Here is a 24962-nt window from a genome sequence, read left to right as displayed (position 1 = left end):
TTAGGATAAATTCCTTTAGGCTAAGCCAGTTTCTTCTCTATTTATCTTTCATTTTAAAATCTGAAGGAAAAGCATGACAGTATAGAGGAAGATGTTCATAGTGTGAGAGCAATTTCTATTAGACGGTGTGCACTTTTTTGTCTGATTTGAGGAAGCTGACCAAAGATGCAAGGAACAGCAGAAACTTATTAACAAAAGTGAATATTGATATATTGAAACAAATAACTTGGCATACACAAAACCACACACACCTGTTGCCATGCGGCTTTCTGCAAAAGCCACACTGCTTGCTGGGAACCCAAGCATATTTACTTTCGCTTGAAGAGAGATGTTCTGAGCCTTCCCGTTTGACAGTAGAGATGTTATCTGGAATGAATAACGGGGGTTCATCAAGTGAAAGGCTTTTACTGCTTCTTCTCTGACGAGGCTGAAGATTCTTCTCAATTTTTTTAAATTTCAGTTTTTCTCTTTCATCCTCCTTTAAATGTTCTGTACCAGTAGGATCTTTTGTCTCACTCTCTTCCTTTACAGAACTATTTGTTTTAAGTGCAGTTGCAAGCTGATGTTTTTGTGCTTGTTTCTGGTTAAGATGTAGCAAATGCCCAGACAATGAATGCACAGATGATGAGACAGCATGAGGGACTTCTTTTGAAAAACTCTGATGAGTAGGAGACCTGTCACTCACTCGGTGAGTTGATGATTTTTGCACCTGAACAAGGTTTGGGATTCGTGGCACTTTTTTCACCAACGTGGGCATCTGCTTCTTCGTTGCAACTCCTGATGCACAGCTTTGTGTTTTTGCATCCTTATCAGCTTGTTTTTTCCTCATTTTAATTGGGTGACTTGCTGGCTCATCTGTGTTCCGTTTCAGGCTTACCGAAGATGTGGTAAAACCTGGAACGTTAGTACCAATTCTCGTTTTTGAATGCATTTCTTGTCTGGCAACTGATTTTTGTTGAGTTCCTACAGCCAAAAGCTGTTTAGATTGTACCAAAGATTTATTGTGTTTTGGCTTTATATTTTTTTGACATTTTGATGAAATGTTAATCAACTTCCTATCATCCTGAATCTTTGATGTCTCATGGCTTTCCACTTTAATATTGCTGATCTGCTGCTGTACATTTTGGTTTGTATGATCATGAATGCTGCTTTCTGTAACACTATTTCCCTGCTCAGCAGAAGCAGCATCTTCATTTTTCAAGTCTGTTTTATGATATTCTGTAGTTTCCCAGTATTTGCTAGTATTAATATTTTTGTCTGTCTCTTTAGGGTCTTCTACAGACTGTGTTTTACATTCTTTTAATGACATTACATTTTTACCAGCAATTTCTACATCGGTTTGTGAACCTAACCTACATTCAATCTGCTTCTCTCCACAGCTGGCTGTAATTGAAAGGGTCTCATCCATTTCATTTGGATTCACACAAGCCACTGTACCAGACAGAGCTTTAGCTATTCCAGTTATCTTGCTTTGGTCCTTTTCTTTATTTTTTCCTTCCACTTCCTCCGCTTTGTATTCAGTTACTTTTTCAGAAGAGGTTTCAGAAACCGCCTTATCATCCTTAGTTTCATTTATTTCATTTTTAACTTTATCACCTTTATTATTTGCAGAGGTTGAAAAACCTGGTCCAGCATTCCCAGATTCAGTAGTAATACTTTCCGGTTTGCTCTTTGTTTCTTCAGAAGAAGAACAATTGTCCAAAAAATGAGAACCACTTAGGTCACGGGATGTTTCATCCACTTTTTCCTGCTTGGCAGCTTCAGGTTTTACTTCATCCATCTTTTCATGACAAGTGGACCATTCTGAACTATGTGGAGAAGTTGATGTCTCTGACTGTCCAGATCGTCTACCACTACACCTAACCTCTTTAGAATGTTCTAGCTTTAGTGGTGTATCAACTTCTGCCTCTTTAGTTTGACCTTTGTCTTGTGGCTTCAGTCCTCCCTTTTGAGCAGATCCACATTTTACAGCTGTTTTCTTGGTATTAGCAAGAGGTGCAATGTTTGAACGCTTGGCTATAGTGCTTTGCCGCAAACTTCGCACTGGTTCTATTAAAGGAAAAAGAAAATCTCTTAGCTATGCTTCAGTCCTCTTTTTGCAAAAATAAAACTAGATTACAGCAGAAGTACCATATTTAATTGCATCCATGACAAGGTTTTTCCCCTTTTCAACATAGGAGGGAAAAAGGTCCTCGTCTCTGATCCAAGTATAAGCGGGGGAGGGGGGACACAACTCTGACCCTGATCCAGGAGTCAGAGCTTCCCTCACCAGCCACAACATGCCCACAGCAGCCTCTGCTCCCTGCCTCCCCCTTCTGATGCTGCTTACCAACCCATCGCAGCAATGCTGCTCCCCCATGCTGCTGCTTACCATCCTACCCCCACTAAGGACAGAGCACAGCCCATATGCTGTCTCCAGCCCCCAACTAGTTAGGCAGCAAAGGCAGGGCAGTGGCAGTAGCAGCATCTCTGGTCCTGGCTCCAAGGTAGGGCTGCCACCCTCAAGACCTGCTGCTGCACATCTGGGTGGGGGCTAGAGCCAGCATGTACTCTATGCCAGAGCAGGGCCCCAGCCAGAACCAGAAATGTGATGAGAAGGTAAGCACCAACAGAGAGCCAGCAGGGGAGGCAAATGGTGAAGGGAACAGGTGCCAGGGGATGCAGGCATCACAGAGGGAGGCGGGTGGTAAGGGACTGGAGGCAGGGAGGAAAGCACATAGGCACCGCTGAGGGAGGCAGGTGGCAAGGACAGGCACCACAAGGGGTGGGACAGACATGGAGCATGCAAGCACCAGGGGTGGGGGGACCAGGCACTAGTGGGGTAAATGGTGGTGGTGGGGAACAGACAACAAGGGGCAGGGGTCAAGACACTTAACTCAATCACCACTGGCCCTTCACCACCTGCCCACTGCTGCTGCTTGCCCCACTGCAGTGGGGGAAGGGAGGAACACAAATTTTAACAACCCTCCAAAATTAGATTCTGTATGAGGAAAGTTATAACAAATTATAAATTCTCCACATCTAGAATTTAATTACTGGGAGGTCATCTTAAATCTGAAGTAATTTTGGATTCGGGTAAATACGGTAACTCAACATTTGGCTCGTTAAACACCAAGACGCTATGTCTTCATCTAGTTACTGATCTCAAAAAGGTCATCTAAAATTTAAAACCACCAGTTTGCCTTCCTATTTCCCACTGACACTATTTGAAATCAGATATTAAGATTGCACATTGTAATGGCCATGCAAGTTCTGGGTAGCAAATGAGAAACCAAAACAGCTTTAAACACTACAACACCTGAGATAGGTAGGCCATTTCTTAATTGCTGTCTTATCTTCTACATGAAATAAGCAACATACAAAAATTACATCAGTACAAACCCCACATAATAGGCAGTTAAACTTGCATACATTTGGGGGATTCTTAATATATGAAATCTGACATCTTTATAAACACCCATTCTGTTCAACATCCTCTAAACAGCTAATATGAACTCCAATACCTTTACAAGTTGAGAAACAAAGTATTTTAGTACTCCAAGCAAAAAAAGACTCTCCCAGATTGTAGCCAAGTTTCTCATTTAACTTACAACTTTTAACTATTTGGCTTCCCAATAGTATATCTTTCCTTCCAAAATATGTAAATGTAAGAGAAAAAAATTACTAAAGCAAATAGCTACCTGACAGAGACACTAGGAAGATTAATAGGGTGCCGACAGACATAACGCTTGAACCATTTCAAGAATGTCTCTGGTTGGGAACCAGTTTATAACCGCCTCTGGACAGAAGTGTCCACACAAACCAGACTGACATCTTTTAGGGATTGCACTGCTAATGAAACACCACCACAGAACGGCAGAATACCTAGAACACGATGGCTCCTAGGGGTCAGTGCCCAGAGTTTCCCTAGGATTCCCTTTGAAGCGAAGAAAGCCTGGATTGGCTAGACATCAAGAAAGACATCCCCTATATGATTATCCCCAATTTCAATTTTTATCTAAATGCTTTTGAAAAGGGGGAGCACAAAAAAACTGATTGAGGTTAGTAAAGAACACTAATAATTTACCAAAATAAGTGTGGTTCACCAGATGCACAGGTCTATATGGGAGGGAAGAGCCTGGACCCTTAATAGGAAATGGACCCCACTCGGCAAGGCCCCAGCCTCATTTGGGGCAGGAGCATGGTGGTGGACGGAAAGACTGCCAGAAGGTAAAGGGCTATAGGGCCCTTGCTTGTGGTACTTGGGGATGGCATGCTCTACATCATCCTGTCCCCCCATCCTCCAAACTAATTTTTGTAACATCTGCACTGGAAAGCATTTTCTAAATTTCACCTCCCTGCTACAGACCCTAGGCAGTGGGATCCAAAGCTCAGTTGGGGCAGAGGGTGTTAGTTGAAGGGAAGATAGGTGCTTAGTGGTGCCATATGGCCCCCTAACTGAGGCTCCTGGGAGACTGGGTGCTCTGCCCCCTTCCCCAGAAACTCCACAGCTTTTCAACCCTGCCCTGAAAACCATCTGTCAAATTTCACCACTCTGCAGTAGCAGATCCCAGGTTAATTTGAGCTGGAGAGTTGGACTGGAAGGATGGCCAGGTGCTGAGGGAGCTGTGTAGCCCCCTGCTCATGATCCCTAGAACAGTGTGGGCACCAGGGGACCCCAAGAACTCTCCAAATTTTCCAACCCCTGCCCTGTTTTTTTGGGAAGGACTTTTTACCCTCTGCTACTCAGCTGTCACTGCTGCTTTCCCCACCCAACCCACGGCCCATGCCTCAATTTCCCTGCGTGCCTAAGTCCATGTCTCTACTTGCTTTCACACTACCAACCTCTGGGTGGTGGTATCCAGAGTGGGGTTGACCAGGTATGCATGTGTGGAGGTGGGAGGGAGGAGTTAGCGGGGGGCGGTGGGGGAGGATGGGGCCTGCTTCTTCATTCCAGGTACTGATTGCTTTGAGACTTCTCAGTCTCTGTCTCACACTGTAGCTTTAAGGGGACTTTCCCTAGAACTCTGGTTGAGTACCTTGCATTGGCAGCAATTTCATAGAGATGCACATGCAGGGTAGAACCTGTGGGGCAGGGCTGGCTGCAAAAATGCAGCACAGATGGCAACCAACAATTAGTGGGCTAATTCACTTCTCATTGAGCATGGAATTGACAGTCATTCTGTTCTATTAAGTGCCCACTGTGCAATGGCCCTGTTAATCCCCCCCAGTACCCAGAAATCAACAGGCGTTTACGGTTACAGGCACAACCCCTCAATCATCACAACAGGGTCACAAAGCTCCCTCCACACCCCACCCCCAGCACCTGGAAATCCCCGCAGTCCCACCCCCACCCCAAATGAACCTGGGACCCCACAGCTACAGGGTCCATAGCAGGAAGGTGGAACTGATTAAATAGTTTGCAGAGAAAGTGTTGGAAAGCAGTGGCACATAACACTGAACTGGTTCACGGATGACTAGCTCAAAATAGTATTTGAATGCCCCAGTGTGCTTTTGGAACGATCCAGGAATTTTAAACTACTCTTAAGTGGCCGGTACATGTAGACTCTTGGGGTTGGAAGTGTATTTAGAATGCTCTAAGCATTATGTCTGTCCACACCTTAGTGCCTGTAAACTATGTTGAAATCTAAGATCTTTGGGTGAAAGACTTCTACAAATTCAAATTATTAACATGATAACCTAATTTAAAATTCTATAACAAAAAAAAAAAAACCCAACAAAGAAAAAAATGCATCATAAAGACTGAACATAAAGACCTCTGCTATCCTGACTGGCTATTAAGCCAAGTTATGAAAAATTATTTTAATCTACTGTAGAACATGCCTTTGCTAATCTCACGGACAGTTTAAAAATGAAACTCAGACTTTAGTTGCCTCAACTATGACTCTCTTTAAGAGCTCTAACACCAAGTCACTTAATGGTTTTACAGGAGAAAAACAAACTCTGCACAATTTTTTAGTACTTCAATGAAGAAATATTTACACCAAATTGGTCTGAAAACTCCAATGAAGTCAATATTTTACCTTCAATACTGTTTGAATATTCAAAATAATTCTACTAATGAGCATTTCACAATTCTAGAGGCTGTATTTTTCTGACTGCCTAACTTGGGTCAAATTAATCCCAATATCACTTTCTTCAGTAAAATAATCTGAATAACCAAGTTACTGGGAGATTACAGGCTGTCACCAATTGTTCATTTCTAATTTTTATAAAATCATTAAATATTTACAACATTAATGCTGTAAAATAGTTCCAGTTCGAGGATTTTTATTATATGTCATACTAGTTAACATTTACCTAAAGTTTAAAAAGAGACTGAAATTGTAAACAAATATCCCTACAATGTGCAAATTTGAATATTATCTGAATTATCACCTTGTGCCATTAAACGTGGTGACTTTCTTGGTGATCTCACTGAAGTTTCTTCCAACCGTTTCCTCAAATTCCTGTTAGGTAAAATTAGCTCATCTTCATCAATGGTATCATTACCACGTTCTTTAACCCCTTCTTCATCCATAATATCATCAAGACCAATAACTGAAAAATAACAAAAGCAAAAAAAGAGCCTAAAACTTAAAAGTATCTAAAAATGTTTGGGTTATAAGAGATTGTGAAGAAGGCAGGGACGAAAGAAGGGGAAGGCCAAATAAAAATAAAATGTACAATTTGAGCACAAACAAAAGCTAAAATAAGGAAGTGCAAGACAGAAAATTCCCCATGTGAAGCAGTTTCAGCGTAGAAGAAGCTATCACCCAAAGTTTAAAATTTCTGTAGATGGTCCTTGTCAAAAAGTCATTGTTGTTTTTCAGTGACTCACATTTTTAATGACTTTTGCCACAGGAAGGTCCCCAGCCTTAGAGGATCAGCTGTCCCTCACTGTCCCTTCCCACCTATGAAAAATTGAAGAAAGGTGAACAGTAGAAAGAGCTGATCCCAAAATGCAGAAAGTTTAAGTCTCATTTTTAGTGTAGGACAAGGTTTTTAAATTGTAAATCCCAAGCATGCTACATACCTGCATCTGCAATTCAGAATATTACTGAGTGCAGTATGCACTATTCTTCCAGCCAGTGACTGACAACAAAATTTTTGTCATATTCCTATCTCCCACTAACCTGAGAAGGATCCCAGAGGTTGCTCCTGAAAATAGGTTTCCTAAGAGGCAGTCAAGCCACTGCACCGGCCATTCTCCTCACTTTCTCTAAGTATGGTTCTGCAAGGGTAGCCTCTCCTATCCCAAGATCCTATGTGTGATTAATGAATCCTGGTCCCTGTGGGATGCGAAATCTGTGAGATTGAAGCCAAGTACCCAAGCGACTTTGTAAAACACGCAGGAGTTGAAAAATACAGCACAAAACCAGACAACTGATATGGCTGCCCAAACAATGTAAGGCTATCTAAATAATTTCAAGACAGACTAAACTGTGCAACAGAAACAGGGTCCCCAAAAATGTCTGACAACTGCTTTGTTATAGAAAATAACAATTATAAAGCAATGCATTTGTCTAGGAAATTGGAACAAGAAATCATTAATGAGACTTAAAAATCAACCTTAGAATTTTTAGACTGTCTCATCAAAAAAATTTGTCAACTCCTGTTCTTTTTTAACTCCATTTTTTTCTCTTGGCAATATTAATGACAGGAAAACTTACAAATTCTGTGAAGAATCATGTAGCATTGAGTATCCTCTTAAAGTATAAATATAAAAGAATAAACTTCAAGTTTCTGATATAGCCAAAGGAACAGTCCCATCCTTAATAATTCTACCATAAAAAGCTAAAACTGGTTTAAACAGTAAACCAGTCAGTTAAACAATAAACCAGCTTAGTTAAACAGTTTTTAAAGAGCCTTGAAGGAGAACTATCCTTAGTACAATGTAAACAAGTGGTTCCCAATTTTACTGGACCAATGAACCACACACAGATGTCCCAATTTTGCACAGATCACCAGTTTGAAAATCTCTAGTGTAAACCAAAAATCTGGAAATGGCCCTGGAAAAGCTTACCATTCAAATTTAGATTTAAACTTCATTCTGAACAATGGGGAGCAGACAATAATCAAAAGCTACCTTAAGAATTTCCAGAACTGACAGCGACTCACTTTCAGTGATTGTTAAGAAATTTACAAGTAACCAATTAGTTTTTTGCTACTACATTTTAGGCTTCAGATTGATGGAACATCTTTCTGCAAACCACTATCAGCTTTCCATTCTAAAACCCTAGACCTATATACATTCTAATTGTCTTCATTTAAAGATAATTAGTTTGGGTTTTTTTCAACACACCTGTAATAAAAGACCGATAACGCCAGCTTTGGAATTATTATACAAATAAGTCTACACTATTACTACACACCTAGACATTTTCATGTATATACACACACATACACACTATAATATATATATCTATTTATGCATATCTATATCTATTATAGATAGATATAGATATGCATGAATGCATGCACGCACATCCCCCCCATTTATTTATTTTTTAATTATTTTACAGGTAACAGGTAAAATTAGCATTAGAAATGGATTCAATGACAACAGCAACACCTTCCAGTCCTCCTTCCCTCTTTCATGTGGATTTACACTAATTTCTTCAAGATGGTGTAATAAATAGGGGTGCACTGATAAAGATTTTTTTTGGCCAAAACCAATGGCTGGTTATTAACTAGCCATATTGGCTGATACTGATCCAACAGCCAATATGCAGCCTGGCACCTTGGAGAGCAGCATGCGGCTGGTAAGTCTGTGGGGGGAAGGGGCGTGGGGATGGGAAGAGGCGTGGTGGGGGCAGATGGAGGTCTCCACAGTAAAGGAGGGAATGGGAATGGGAATGGGGCGGGGTCAGACACTACCCGGCCAGGGCAGGGCGAGAGATGTGGGCACCTCATCCAGGAGGCACAGGGGGTAGGGAGAGGGGGGCAGGTCCCCTGGCCACTGCATGCACCCCAGGGGAGGCACGGGGGGCATGTACTCCCCCCCCCACCCCCCGCCGATGTGTGTGCGGGGTGAGGATGGGATGCAGACTCAGGGGCTGTGCCGACCTCTTCCCAAAGATGGGGGCTGGGCAGAGGCTGCACTTGGGGCAGGGTGGGTGGCGGTAGTGCTGGGATGAGTGGCTATGGAAAATTTTGGGGTAGCTGTAGCCCACCCTGTAGTCACCCCTCCCAGCCCCAAATGCAACCCCAGCCCAGCCCGTCAGGAAGGACCAGCACAGTCCCTGGCCCTGAGCCCGCAGCAGTCCATCCACCCTCGCCCTGCGCACAAATCCAGTATGCACATGCCCCCCATGCCTCCCTCTATGGTGTGTGCAGCAGCGGAGAGCTGACCCTTCTCTCCCCATGCACCCTGGATGGGTGTCAGTGGCTCCATCCTGCGCCTCACCCTGGTCCAGTTGGGCAGCACCTGTTCCTGCCCCAGCCCCACTCCCTCCCTCACTGTGGGGGCCTCAGTCTGCCCTCACCCCCCATGCCTTTTCCTCACCCACACCTCCCCCAGAAACTTACTAGCTGGATGCTGCTCTCCAAGCTGCCTGGCTGCATTCCCAGATACACGCATGCTGCGACTACATGCATGCACACAGTATTTAATCGGTGACATTATCAGCTACACCAGCCAAAAAAAAGCCAATTGCCAATAATGTCAATTTTCCTTTTACTGGTGCTGATCCGATACGGACTAATATATCACTGCAAATATATCAGTGCACCTTTAGTAATAAATGAAGATTACTTAAACAAACAATTTTTAAAACATACTTTTGAAGTGGCTCTCAGAGCTACCACAAGAATCCGATGTTTTCTGCTAATTTCATTCAAGGCGTGTGCACTGAGCCTGTACCCTTCCTAATAAATACAGGCAGAAAAAAAACCAAACATGCTCTTCTGACAGTTATTAAGAGATGTGGCCTCAAACATTACAGCTAAAGCAATTCTATATTTAAAAGAATTTGTGCTACTGCTTCCAATTTATAGAGGAATTAGCAGCACAAATCTCCTGTTAAATCTAAAGCCACTTGAGCTGTAAAACAACTATTACAACTTGACTAGTGAGGTTGGATGAGGAGCACACGACACAGAATCCTGCTGGGGAAAGGAATAAGAAAAAAAATGACAGGGAAGAATAATTAAGGAAGAAGAAACAAAGACTGAGACATAGAAAATGAAATGAAAAATATCTTAAGAGGACAAAAGACAGAAGTAATGAGAAAAATAAAGTGAAAATACATAAACATAATAAACTGAAAGAGAAAAAATATTTTAAGATCGCTAATAAAAATGAGCAAACAAGCAAGAGGGTGATAATCTATAAAGAAGAGACCATATAACAATCAAAAAGAAAAGTCAGAATATTTTGTTTTGTGTAGTTAAGTCAAATGAGTTTTACAGCAGTGGCTGTGTACAACTAAGATGGAAAGACAAGGGGAAAAAAAGTGAGCAAGCTACGAAGATACAGAAAGATGTATAACTGGCAATCAACTTAATGTTTAAAATCTTTTAATAAACCAAAGTATTGTAACGATTCTTAGAAAAAAATACAGTGATAATTTGTTAATATCTGATTTTATAAAACTGCGCTGTCCTGATAAAAAAAAAAAATTGCTATTGGCATCTTAGTGCAGTAAACATTTATTTTTACTTGTATCTTTAAAAAAAAGAGGGGGAAGGGGAGGTACTTTTCTTTATTAACATAATGCTGCACATAAAAGAGAGGTAATACAGCATTACAGTATCCTGGAACAGGAGGAGGCAGGGAAGAGGCAAATTCTTATATGCTACAGCCTCCAAATAAAAAATGCACCTTGTTTTTTGAAAAGCAGGATAAAGGAAGAGAAAAAAAAGATTTTTTTCCAAAATTATGGCTGACTACATGCAGCAGCTCACTTGCTACTCACTTGCTGCTTCAGGCACAAGCTATAAGGGTAACCCTCTAATAACCTCTAAAGTAACTGGTAGCAGCTAATGCCAAATCCTCAGCAGCTATGAGCAGCCTGCAGGGCCAAACAGAAGCAGGAGCCATTTTGGCAGCCACTAAAGCAGTGTCTTCATGCATCTATTCCAGCCAAGTAAAATTAGCTTCCCTGCTTATGGCATGCACCCCAATACTGAAAGGCTAAAGTGGGGAGGATATATACCATACAAGTAAAAACAGTCAATATCTTTACTGGTTTACAAGTTATCGACTATGAGACAGTGAGAGCAGATGCTTAAAAGCTTTAGACCGGGGTGGACAAAATACAGCCCGCGAGGCCATTCCATCCGGCCCGTGGGGCCCCTAAAAAAATGTAGAAAATTAATATTTCTCTGCCCTTGGTTCCTGTCAAAAACGACAGGAACCAAGGGCAGTAGGACCCAGGGGAAGCCCAGCAGGCTCCAACAACACCGGGGCCCACCCAGGTCTGCCAGGAGCCCCAGCTGGGGTTTCTGGGCTGTGGCTGCCCTGGCATGGGAAACTCAGGTAAGGGGGACCCTGGGCAAGGAAGGAGCATGGGGGGGAGGCCCCATGCAGGCTGCGAGTGCCTGCAACGTGGGGCACCAGCCGTGGGGCAGGGGAGGGACCGCTTCTCCCCCGCGCTCAGCTTTTCCCTGGGCTCCTTCCCTGCGGAGAGAAAAGTGGCCCCTCACCCACCCCATGGCCAGCGCCCTACGCTGCAGGTGCTCACAGCCCATGCGGGACTGCCTGGAGCAGGCACAGGCAGCCCCATGCAGGCTGCGAGTGGCTGCGGCGCGGGGCACCAGGCATGGGGCGGGGAGGAGCTGCTTTCTCCCTCACCACGCTCAGCCCCACCTTGTAACCCGGCCCCACTGCCAGGCTGGCAGTGGGGCAGGTTACAAGCTAGTGCTGAGAGTGGGGAAAAGTGGCCCCTCGCCCACCCCATGGCCAGTGCCACACACTGCAGCAGTTTGCAGCCTGCCTGTGCCTGCTCCAGACAGCCCTGCGTGGGCTGCGAGTACCTGCAGCATGGGGTACCAGGCATGGGGCAGGTGAAGGGCCACTTTTCCCCACGCTCAGCACCAGCTTCTTCCCTGCTGGCGAGCAGGGGGTCGGGGCTGTGCACTGCCCCCTGCCTGTACCGCGGGGCTGGGGGGCACTGGGTGTGAGCAGACGGGGAGCACAGGGCCTGCACTGGTGTCCCGGGGTCAGTGCCGGTGGGGCCCAGAGCAGGGTGGCAGGAATGCGGGGTCTCAGCTGGCAGGGGCTCTATGGAGCCGGGCCAGCTCTTCCCTCCCTGCTGGTGCAGCCCAACCCGGCTCCACAGACCCCTTCCAGCCTGTGCCCCGCTCTGGGCCCCACCAGTGCTGGCCCTGGGATATTGGTCCCAAGACGTTGGTCCCAAGACAGTGACCAGGGGGCAGGGCACCTGTCAAGGGGTGGGACTACCCGTGCCGCTTTTGACAGCCTGCCAAAACTGGGTAAGCGGCCCTCCACCCAAAATAATTGCCTGCCCCTGTTTTAGACTCATAAAGCCACAGTAATTCCAAACTATAGCTCCACAATTCTCACCCAAGGTGGAGATTCTCTCTTATGGATGTTATCTAGCCATTCACAGGACTAATCGTTTCCCAGTTATACTGTTCATGTCTGCAACTTCCACCTTTGTTAACTCACAACAACAACAGGAGCAACCAAACATAGGCAAGTTAGAGTTTAGCAATTCCATGGCACATGTATCCAAATGTCAAAGATTCCACACGTAAGTAGGATTAGATTGGATATCCAAACACACTTCTTCACTGTTAGGACAGTGAGAGACTGCCTAGGGAAGCTGTGGACTCTCCATCACTAGAGGTGTTCAAGAAGAGGTTGGAGAGCTACTGGTCAGGAATAATCCATGCCTGTGTTCTACTAGGGGTAATTCCCATGCTTCTAGGCTTTGCTGGTTGCTGCACAGGGGAGGGTATCCGTCCTTCTTTCCAGTACGTGCACCAGGGGTGGGTTTTTTTAAGCTTTCCCCAGAGGCACTGGGTCTTGGCTGAAGCCAAGGTTGGGACTTAAAAGCTGGAGGTTCCTGGCCAAAGGGTCTTGTCCCTCCGCTCAGGATCAGATCGATTGCCATATCGGGGATCAGAAAAAATTTTACCTTATGGTCAGACTGGTATTTACTGTTGGCTTTTTCACCTTTGTCTGTAGTAAGGAGGCATGACACTATACCTCAGATCTCTTAAGTGTGTAATAACCACCTTTTACAGAAGCAGGATGTTGGCTGCCATGGTTTCCCTTGCTCTAGCTGTGGCAGGTTAGAGTGTTACATCTTTCGTTGCGTCAGGATTGATCATAGTTTTACCAAGAGGTTATGATTATGGATTTGTATAGGATGGTTTGGATAGAGAGAATCCTGCTGGGAGGAAGGGGTTGGACTAAATGACCTATGGAGGTCCCCTGCAGCTCTGTTTCTACCATGGTGTGTTAGGAGTTTGATGCAAAGTACAGCAGAGGGGACCAACTGTTTGTGACAGGTGTGCCACATATTAGCCCTGCACCCTTCCTAAACGCCACTCCAACTTCCTTCCCCTACTCAATCTGCTGTTTTGCATTCTGCTTCCTGCCTTGTGCCCCCTACCTCACCTCCTGCTCTGTTTCCTGCCCTACCTGCTGCTGTGCTGCCTATCTCTATCTAATCTGCCACGTGCCCCACAGAAACTGCCTGTGCCACTTGTTGCACTCATGCTGCAGATTAGCCACCTCAAATCTATTGCATCACACCTTGACACAAGACAGTGGCACCAGGACTAGCAAATGGGCTAAACAGGGAAGTCTGAGCGGGAATTCCTGCTTAGGAGAGGAGCAGGAAGTCTTAACTACCTGAGAAGGTTGAGTACTGGCAAGTAGAAGGCCTGCCTGTTTGGAGGTTGGTAGTGCAAGTTAAATTCAGTTATTCTTATAGGGTTGCTTGGGAAGTGTGCAGAGAGGAGCTCTTAGTTGCTGAACTTAGTAGCTGATATTAATATGAATGAGGCGGCAGGATATGCCAAGGCAGAAAGGCCAGCCAGGACCCAGTGACACCAGGACCAACGAACAGGAGCTTGCCGAGGTGGGTTGGTCTGGCTGCTTTTTTTTTTTTTTTAAACCTTTCCTTAACTGTTAGTTTGCTGAATGGAAGCAAGCAAAGGAGGAACAAGGAATTTTCTCAGGGGCAACAACAGAATAGAAAGAAGGAACAAGGAATCAGTGAGATAGCTAGACAGGAGAAGACATCACAATGCCAAAGCTATTCCCACTGCCATCTCTACCTCTGCCCGTCTCTGTATGGACTCTGTCCAGGGGAGCTGTTAACCCCTGAGGTTTCCACCCAGGTCCTGGTCAGGCTTTGTGTGGACTGCAGCCTGCACATTCCTGCCAAACACAGCAAAGTGGGAAAGTGCTTGCCGTGTGAGAGATGCCTCCTGGTAGGTTCTCTCAGGAACCAGGTAATGGAGCCGTAAGTGGTGCTGGCTAGGCTCAGAAGCATCTGAGCATTAGGACTTCATGAGCTTAAACCACAAACAGGCCTCCAGCATCATGGAAAAGGAACAGACAGAGAAGGCACTGGAAGACAAAGATCCCAATACTGAGGGAGGGGAAGCTGACAGCTTGTCACTTCTGGCAACAAACAGTACTACTACTCTTCCAAACCTGCAGCTGTCCAGCTAGAGAACAGGTCAAACCCCTGACATCAGATGAGAAGAAGCCTACTCCAGTGGCAGCAGAAACTAAGCTATGTATACCAAAGGCAAAAAGATCAAGACCACTGCCACCAAGAGGAAACAATGTGTCAGTGTGGTTGGCAACTCACTCCTGCAGGGCACAGAGTCATCCATCCGCCCGTCTGCCCATCAAGAGGCCTGCTGCCTGCCAGGAGCCCACAACCAAGACATCATGGAAAGGCTGCAGCAACTCATCCGGCCCTCTACTATCCTATGATGCTCTCCCATTTGGGTACCAGTGGTACTCCCTGGGTAACCCTGAGTAGATCAAAAGTGACTACATGCCGTCGGGTGCAAGGGTGAAGGGGACAGAGGCCCAGGTGATATTTTTGTTGATCTTTCTGGTCATGGGTGAAGAAGACTGCTTTGAGATCAACATATGGCTGCATGGATGGTGTTACCGGCAGGGATTTTGGTTTTTCTGATCACGGGGTAGTATTCCAAGAAAAAGGATGGCAGGGAGGGGTGGGAAAGAGACTGGGTCTACCTGACAAACAGGGGAAAGAGTATCCTAATATATATACTCACTAACTTAGTGATGAGGGCTTTAAAACTAGGTTTTGTGGGGGATAGAGACAAAAAGCGCAAAAGGTAAGTAAAGAGCCAGGGGACCTGGATAAAAAACTAAATAAGAGGGGGTGAGCCTTAGGAAAGCACCCAGGAATAAATTAGGGCAATTTGTTAGTTACCCAAATTGTTTATATACCAATATGAGAAGCAAGGGGAATAAACAGGAGTAATGAAGGTACCAGTAACTGAAATAACAAAGATGTAGTGGGATACCTCATATGATAGAAGTGCTGTCCTGGATGGGTAAAACTTGCTCAGGAAGGACAGGCAAGGCAAAAAGGAGGCATTTTCCTAAATGTAAAAGGAGATGTACACATGGTCCAAGGTACAGTGAAGCAGGAGCTAGGCATGCTGGAGGCTTGTAAGTATAGGTCAGAATGGAGAGCAGTACAAGTGATGTCATGGTGGATGTCATGGTGGGAAGCTCTTCTAGACTTGTTGCTCACAAACAGGGAGGAACTGACTGAGAATGAAAGTGGAAGATAACTTGGATGACAGTGACCAAAAAATGAGAGCTAACTGAAGCAGATACTTCTGAAGTCATTGGGAGATGAACTATATCCAATTCATCAGATTAATCATGAACATTTGATGGATATTTCTGTCACTCTGTATTAGGAGGACATCAAATGAGCGCTACAGACACATGCTATTAGCTTGGAGCTTTCTTCACTTTCCTTCAGATGTCTTCTCATCTTTGATTTCTTCCCTCTTTTACTGCCTGGTAAGCCTGCTGCAATGATACGTTTTCCCTGCTACCATACCATTCCCTCACTAGATCTCAAATAAATGGAGAAGCTATACTCAGAAACTTATCCCTCAAGACTTCTGGAATATTCTGCTCAAAATGTTTCTCTTTTGTTTCTACTGCCCTTCCCTCCTTGCATTTATCTCCAGACTCCTCCTTCTTGCCCAGATCTACTCCACCCCCCAAAATCCTCTATTCAATTAACTTCCTGAAACTGCACTTTTAGAGAGAGGTAAGGGTTTGACTGTGGGTACACAAACTTGCAGAGAGACAATAGGGCTGATGGGTAGGTAATCAGATCTGTTATCTCATCTCCATATACTGCTGTTAACAAGGATGTTGTCTCTGGAGACACAAATCCACCATCTGAGAACTGAAACTAAGCATCACAGAGGCATAATGGGATCTTCTAGACTGAGTCCCACTGGGTACAGTGGTTTTCTTTGATCTTGGCTAATCTATAGAGGAGCCTCTGGGAATGCCATAAGATTGGGCCCCTAATATAGGTCACAACAGGCCATTGACTATTTATAAAACTTTTCTAAAAAGGTTACATAAATACATTGTCTCAGATAGTATATAGTTAGAAGTTATAATCCTTATTCCATGGTGATATCTTTGAGCTCTAATATATCTTAAATTAAAACTATATTTATATAGGTTTATTTTTTAAAACATCTTAACAAAAAAATACAACTAAATAAAAAAATCTGATTTAAATTTTAAAAATGGGGGGGGAAGGAGAGTTATTTAAAAAAAAAATGTTGATTTGTATTCACCCTGTTTCAAAATTAAATCAACCAGCTCTAGGTTAACCCTCTTTCTGAAGGTAAGATACTAATGAGTGAAGAGGCCTAGTGAACGAAGTCCTGAGAGATACTGAAGTATCCATGATGGTAAGAAAGTCAGTTTATGGAGAGATGAGCAGGATTACTGGAGCCTGATACTGCCTTGTATTTCTGGTTACACTAACTATGAAGAGAAAGATAGTTATTTCTGCAGACACAGTCAAAAGAATGTCTCCTTTAAAGGCCTCTGATTGTCAAACCCAGAAGAACTTGGTTAATCTTTCTGAAAGACTTAGTTGCAAAGATATATATTTGCAGAAAGATTATGAACATAACCAGATTAATAAATGGCTGATTTAGCATCCCTCCTCCCATATCAGTTGTGGCAAAAATACCAGTCAACCTAAATGCTGGTCTTGGGAAGGAGAGGGGAGTGACATGGGTGAGACCCAAGAGCCTCCTTCCCCCTCACCCACACTTCAGTAACTGAGTTAAGTCATAGTTGCTCCAGTGGTGCTTTCCATTGAAATTATTGCAAATGATATCACTTGTCTGAATTATAAGAGGTTCTATTCTAAGCTTTTCTCCAGTCAATGGTATAGACTGCTGAAAGATCTACCACAAGTTTGCCCATGAAGAAATGTTAAATGGTGAAAGATAATCGTAAACAGACTACTGAAAGTTCAAAGGGATTCTCAATAAATTATAGAGGTGCACCAATATATCGGTGCCATATCAGATGAGCACTAATAAAAGGAAAATCAACATTATTGGCTATGAGCTTTTTTTGGCTGGTGTAGGCAATAATGTACTAATAAATATAATATGCCTTCTGGCCAGGGCCCCCAGTCGCCACATGCATGCGTATAGCTGCACACATGCAAGTGGATTGGAATGCAGCCGGACAGCTTAGAGAGCAGTGCCATGCAAGTAAGTCTGTGGAGGGTAAGGGGCATTGGGAAGGGCAAGGGAGGGAGGGGGAGAGGGGCAGATACAAGCCCCCACAGTGAGGGAGGGAGTGGGACAGGGGCAGGGTGGTGAATGGGACCCTGGGGCTATGAGTGGGATGGAGCCGCAGGCAGCTCATCCAGGGGATCAGCATCCCAGCATTTAAAAATGGTGAAAGAAGTGCTTGACTAAAGCTCATTTCAATGAACTTTAGTACAAGTGCCACCACCACCATTTTAAGTGCCAGGACACTTTTAACAAAAGCGGAGCTTGGGCGGATGTGGGCTGTCCACTGTGGGCTCAGGGCTCTCTGCTTTGCCCCAGGAGCGGTGGGCTGGCCGCATACCCACTGCCCATCCAGCAGTAGGAAGCACAGCTCGCTACTGCCACTACTGCCAGACAGGCAGGGAATGAAGCGCAGTCACGTGTAACTCCTGGGACAAAGGCAGCAGAGCGGAAAGCCCCAAGCCTGCAGTAGGCACGCCACATCCACTCTCACTTCGCTCAGCTCAGCTCCACTCCAGTTAAAAATGTCCTGGCACTTTAAAATGGTGGTGGTGGCAGCTCCTGAACTAAAGTTAATTTGATGAGCTTTAGATCAAGTGCCTCCACTGCCATTTTTAAGCACCAGGACTCTGATCCCCTGGATGAGCCACCCACAGCTCTGCCTCACTCGCCACCCCAAAGTCCCATTCAGTCCCCTGCTCCAGCTCCAGCCCCTGCCCCACTCCCTCCCTCACCATGGGGGCCTTGATCTGCCCTCCCACACCCCTCTCTCTCCAGATTTACCTGCAAGAAGATGCTCTCCATTCTGGCCACCTGAATTCCTGTAAATCGGTTATCGGATCAGTATCAGTCAATAAGCCTGGTGAATAATCAGCTATCGGTATTGACCAAGAAAATCTTTATCAGTGCACCTCTGATAAACGATATCTCTCTATCTCTATAGATCGAGAGCTATATATAGTTTATTAGGGGTGCACTGATAAAGATTTTCTTGGCTGATATATTTATATAACATGTAAGTAAATCAGATAGCTTCAGTGCTTATCAGGAATTCTGAAGTAGGTGGTGGTGGAACTTTGCCCAAGAGATTTTTCTATTCAAGTCACTATAATACCAAACAACTAAAGAAGCTGTTGTGCAAATACCTGGGAGCAGTACAAAATAAACTGTAGAAACTTCATTTTCTATTTTCTTTTCTCTTCAGAAAATCATGTTAGGCCACGGTAGTGTCTAAGATGTGATATTAAAGACCTTTCTGATAGTTTATTATAAAACCCAAATTCTCCAAACATAACAAATGCCTGAAAGCCTATGCTGAGCCTCTCTAAAATTCTGAAAGAACCTTTTATTTACTTTCACTGAAGCCATCAGTTCATGCCCTCAGGGCCTATTCCAAAGCAATTAAACTGTCTGGGCCTAAATCCTGCATTCAAAATTAGTACTATGCACTGTGAAAGACTAGCATTCTACTTTGCTGATAAAAATGCAGAACGTTTACTGGAATAGCAATAGATCTGCATCAACTATCTTCTCTAACCACCAGTCTACTTGAATCCCTTCAGTTCAGCAGATTCACAAGGGAAGAAGATCTGGACAACCTTAAAAATAAAAAAGTCAGCAACTTTTCAGAGCCACAGGCCAGAAGAACTCATCTTGGGTTTGAGGCAGGCCAATTTTGCAACCAGTTATCTGTCACAGTTTTTCCCTACTGCCACTGGTCCCTTCCTCCACATTGCAGCGTGAACACAACTCCCAGCCACCGAACCCCAGAGTAGCTTGTCACCAAGCACAGGCAAGGATCCCTGCCATCCAATCCCTTCAGAAGTTGTGCAGGTAGCACCATGGACCCTACGTTGCTGGTCCCTCCCCTTAACAAATCTCATCCCAATACCTGTGAAAAAGTCACAAATAACTGCTGCCCCTTTGCACCAACACAGACAACAGATCATTCAGAAAAAAAAAACTGTCCCTTCCCCATGACCACCAAAGTACCTCAAGGTGCCAGCCACACACAGCAAGGCCAGGCCCCTGGGCTCCCCCTGCCCCAACCTACAGGCTGCACAGCAGTACACAGCCCTCTACCTCCAGCTGTGCAGCACACAGCCTTCTGCTCCCAGATTGGGGGGGGAGGGGGAGGAGGAGGGAGGAAGCATCCTCCATTGCATGGCTATGGGAGGAGCAGCTGAAAGGGCTCACACGATGCCAGTTGTATAGCCCAGCTTTAAATACATAATAGTTCAATCAACTCTAAATACATCTGTTCTAGCAAAATACTATCAAATGTCCCATTGTAGAGAACAATGAGTTGCCAGTTAAAGGCCAACTACAGCCTCTTAACAAAAGCAACAACACTCTAGACCAGATGCAACTAAATTCAAGTCACGATATGGCACTTCATGAAACCACATTTGTAGCACAGGCGGATAAACACAATCTTTTTTTTTGTCCCCTCCAATCAGCTAATATCTATTCTCATGTTCTATATTTCTCCATAGTAGGCATCTCTTTAAACCAGGAGCATCAAGTTCGTTGGACCCAAGAGACTGAACAGCCTGTGAGCAGCAGCAATGGCAATAATGGTTGTGGATGCCAGAGCTGGTGTTTCTGCATGGCTCCAGAACCCAGGGAATTAATGCTGCTGTCACAGGGGCTCTGGCAGAAGAGCCCTCTGGCAGGGCCCTATGAGGCCCTGAAGAAGCCTCATAGGTCAGATGAGACACCTCTGCAGGCCAGATGCAACCCACGGGCCATGCTGGACATCTCTGTTTCAGACCGAGAAATATTGCTGGAGTTGGCCACTGAGAGGTGGCAGGGACCTGGGTAAGGTGTTTATTTGGTTTGAGCCCTTCCTGGAGGGACACACCAAATGAACAGTGATAGGTTTTAAACCTTCACCCCAAGCCTCCTTGCTTGTACAACCTACAAAGATCTCTCTGGTCCTATTCAACCTCTACATACAACCCTGAGATGAACCAGGGTAGCTCCTGAGAGGACTTGCACTTAAGTAGTACCAACATACAGATAACATAATGCTCTACTTACCATAACAATCTAGGGCTTTATCACTACTACCAAGATAGCATAATGCTTGAAGAACAGCTGGCTGAACTTGAACCTGAGTTACAATGTTGACACTGGTGGGCAAAGGAAAGTATTTTGAAGGAACATGTCCATCCCTGGTCAATTTAGTATGTAATGTAGGGGTACTCCTGGATTCCTCACTGGCCACAGACACATTCAGTTTCTCCTGGGAGAATCACTGCTTTCCCAGGAGAAACCACAAGTATACAGATTTTCAGGATTTCTCTCTCAAAGAGAAAGTGACCACTCCAGGAAAAGAATAAACTGGGTACAACCAGGGTTAAATCACTCCCGGAGAGTTTCTCTTGAGAAAGCAAATGTCTGTATGTATTCTGTTCTGAGAGAAGCCACAACACAGTCCTCCAGCATCCCAGGGTGCTTTGCTCCTCCCTCCCATGTGGGAGGTTGTATTGCATGCTGGACTCTACTGCTCCAGCAAAGTAGGAAGCAGAATACACTTGCTTCACAATCCTCACATTATACTGCAGGGGGAGACAGACTAACTGAGCAATAGGGTAGACTGAGGGAGTCTGTAGAGTGCACCAAGATGTGCTGCACAAGGGCCCTTTGGCTGAATAGCATCAACACCACAAGCTCTCAGAATTTGAATGTCTGTTCAGCTCAATTTATCAGAATGATCTTAATTCTCCCAGATCATTTGAATGTGTGTATATGGCTATGTAAGCAGCCACTGATATCAAGCTCTTGCATACAAGCGTAGGCAGAGGGATACAAAATTTTCGGGGGGGGGTGTACCCCCCACCCTCCCTCAGCAGGTAAGTCCATGGGGGAAGGGGCAAGGGGAAGTGAGAGGTAAGGGCCGTGGGAGTGGGGGAGACCGAGGCCCCCACAGTGAGCAGGGGCTGGGGTGAGTGGGGCCCTGGCCAAGTTGGGTGATGGGACAAGCAGAAGCCCAGAGGGGTCCATCAGACTATCGCATGAATATTCTAACACCAGCACTTCATTTTTGGACACCATGATCAACATCCAAGATAGTAAAATTCAAACCATCATACACAAGAAACCCATGGACCAACATACATATCTACACAGAACACGCAAATCACCCTAAACACACCAAGGAAGCTGTAATTTACAGCCAGGCTCTCTGATGCCACCAAATTTGCAGCAAGGAGAATCCATGATCGCCACCTGACAAATCTCAAAAGGGCCTTCAGCCAACAAGGACACTCCTCCAGAGAGAAAGAGATCACACTTTTGAAAGAGCCACCTGGATACCTCATGAAAATTTGCTGCAGTACAAAAAAGAAAATCCCCACAAATCGCATGCCATGATGACATATCATCCTTCCCTGGAACCTGCACGGAAAATCCTCAAACAACTGCAACCTATACTAGAGAAGACCCCATTCTTAAAGAGATCTTTCAAGAACCACCCATCTTAGCCTTTAAACAAGCACTGAAGCTCACCAACATCATCACCAGAAGCAAACTCGCTATGACCAAACCACGTCAAAAGGATCCTGACCATGCCAGGACAAGCAATGCAAAACCTGCCAACATATCTCCACCACCCCAACAATAACTACATCCCACAACAGAACCATCACCATTCCTGGATCCTACACCTGAACCTCCAGAAATGTTATACATCTCATCCAGAGCACCAAATGCCCTGATGGAAAATATGTAGGAGAAACCAGACAACAACTGCGCACCAGAATGAGTGCACACCAAAAATCTATCAAAGACGAGAATACCCAACTACCTGTGGTGCACACTTCTCATAGGACAATCACTCCCTCTCCTATCTCTCAGTTCTAATCCTCAAAGGGAATTTACAACACAGCTTTCATATATGAGCCTACAAACTGCACTTCATCAACCTACTGGGTACTAAAAATCATGGACTCAATACAGACATTAGATTTATGACACATTACAACCTGCCTGACATCTGATTCACCTGGTACCTGCCTGACCTGACCTCTCACATCTCTCTTTTATCCCCAACCATTCTCCCCTCCCCTTCTTCTCTGCCTTTTTTCTTCCTGGTTCCCTACCATTTCCTTTTTATTTATAGCCTCTTTTTCACAGTATTACCACTGTACTGTTTTCCCCCTTTGGCCTTTTTTGTCCCGTTTTTCTTTGCCCTCCCTTCCCTGCTTTACCTTCTGTTTTTCCAATTCCTGCCCTTTTATATTGTCACTGACATCCTGTCACATTTTTAGCTTCTCTCATTCCTGCTTTCCTGATCTCCAGCTATTCCCTTTTTCACAGTCTTTTTTCCACCTTGTATTATATCACTGTTGTCTCCCTCTGACCTCCCCCCCCTTTCCCCTTGCTCTCTTCCCCCTTGCCTCCCCTGCTTTACCTTTTGTCTTGCTTATCTCTACCTATTTACATTTTCACTGACATCCCTCCATACTTTTAGCTTCTCTCATTCCTTGGAGTCTTAGACCAGCAGAGACTCCCTATGCCTGATGAAGGGTGACTGTGCCTGAAAGCTTGCTAAGAACTTTTTCCCAACTACTCAGTTAGTCTAATAAAAGATGTCACATCTAACCAAAAAAACCTTGCCTGCCTAAGAGACTGCCTGAAGTTTTAAGATGAAGACCTAAGACACAATGCAATTCTCTAAGAGTAAATCTCTTCTGCAGATAGATTTTTCTCTGGATCCAGTCCAAGACTGTAGAATAAATTCCTACTGCAACTTAGAACCATCAGAAACCTTATCGTTATCCATTCAAGTGCACATGCACTTTTCTGACTTTTCCTTCTTTAACAACAATACATAGTAATGTGCACATTTAAAGAGAAAACCCTAAAGCCTAACCAAAATATGACACCCCACTGCACACACTTCTCCCTGGGGAGAGAAATGGAGAGACAACATGTGACTCATATAGTCATGTTGCCTAATTCACTACTAGACAGCAGTTACAGTAAAAAGACCCAAACAGAATTAAGAAGAGTTGGGTCAGGAGGCACAGCAATGTATCACCTTCAATGACCATTTTCTACAAGAGCCTAGGGGCCACATAGGAAGTTTTGATAAGCTGTTGCAGGCCAGATCAACAACATCCCCCCACCCCTCGCAAAACAGCTCACCAAAACTCCGTACGTGGGATGGGGCCGTGGGGGGACTGGTGAGTAGTGGTGTTTGAAAACAAGATAGGCAATCTGCTCCCTGCACACTCCTGCTCTGTGGAGGAGTGGGGGGAGGGGGACCCGTGTGCACATGTGTGTGTGGGGGGGGAGGGAGGCACGGGTGGGGAGCATGTGCAACATAGCTCACCTGGGCGGTGAGGTCTGTGGCACTCTGCATGGGGCTGAGCTCTGCCATCTCCCACCAGGGGTTGGGCTTGGTCCCATGCAAAGCGGTGTGGGGGCAGCCACGGGCGGGATTCAGTCAATTGGCAGACACACCCTGTGGGCCAGATCCAATCAGCTGGCAGGACAGATCCAGCTCATGGGCTATATTTTGCCCACCCCGGTCTAGATCCTAATATATCTGCATAACTTCTCAGACTTACCAGATGAGCCATCAATTATCGGAACATTTTAGCAGTGGAAGTAAGACACAAATACGCTGTTTGGAACCAAATAATGTTATTCCCAACAGCAAACCGTAGACTGCCACTGGCAATTCCTATCTTAAAATATGAAGACAGTCCTTGAGATCTATAAAGGAGAGCAAGACACTGCACTCAATCCATACTGGATTTCAGAATCGTATTCCAAAATTTAAGCTTTTGCTTAAAACAAAAAATGTGCCTCAGCCTTTAGGGATTCAAAGAAAATCTTGAAATTGTGAACTGAGTAAAAACAAGCTGTCTTTGAGTCTTCAAAGAGTCTGAAACAATAGCTCTAAGTTAGGTAAAGCGACCCATTCATTATAATAGGGTGACAAGCTTGAAAATTAAATATGATAATTTAAATATCAGTATTGTTACTAATTCCACTGCTGATAACTTTTGCCGAAACATCCAGTTACTTTGCCAGTGTTAACTCTATTCCATGCACCTGACCTGTGCCTTTTCCCTGATAGGTCATACTACACAAAACACTGAAATGGAGAAGTAAACATAAGAACTGCATGAAATACACTGCATTTAATATAAAAGTAAAATACAAGTGTTACTGTCTTATAATATATATTTTCACACTCC

At 44.7% G+C, this 24962-nt stretch overlaps 1 protein-coding gene across 11 annotated transcripts in view; it reads right to left on the bottom strand.

The window, feature by feature from the left end:
* The window catches only part of PHF3 (PHD finger protein 3), a 93699-nt gene that overhangs the window by 46820 nt on the left and 21917 nt on the right, over positions 1 to 24962 (bottom strand). For 2 of the 11 annotated variants that reach the window (XM_059730740.1, XM_014594450.3), the window contains exons 2-5: positions 7116 to 7271; positions 6821 to 6893; positions 6379 to 6540; positions 252 to 2049 (exon numbers count right to left, since the gene is read on the bottom strand). The exons of 1 other annotated variant lie outside the window; for it this stretch is intronic. In XM_059730740.1, the coding sequence (XP_059586723.1) occupies positions 252 to 2049; positions 6379 to 6520 (1940 nt within the window). In that variant the 5' untranslated portion in view covers positions 6521 to 6540; positions 6821 to 6893; positions 7116 to 7271. Of the gene's footprint in view, positions 1 to 251; positions 2050 to 6378; positions 6541 to 6820; positions 6894 to 7115; positions 7272 to 24962 lie in introns of those variants that run through there. 8 more of the 11 variants (XM_006272959.4, XM_059730735.1, XM_014594449.3 and 5 more) reach the window with 6 other exon arrangements.

Source organism: Alligator mississippiensis, chromosome 1 (assembly GCF_030867095.1).
Source record: "Alligator mississippiensis isolate rAllMis1 chromosome 1, rAllMis1, whole genome shotgun sequence".
NCBI classification, from domain to species: Eukaryota; Metazoa; Chordata; order Crocodylia; family Alligatoridae; genus Alligator; species Alligator mississippiensis.
The sequence above is the reverse complement of the archived record's forward strand: the minus strand, read 5'-3'. Positions and strand labels throughout refer to the sequence as shown.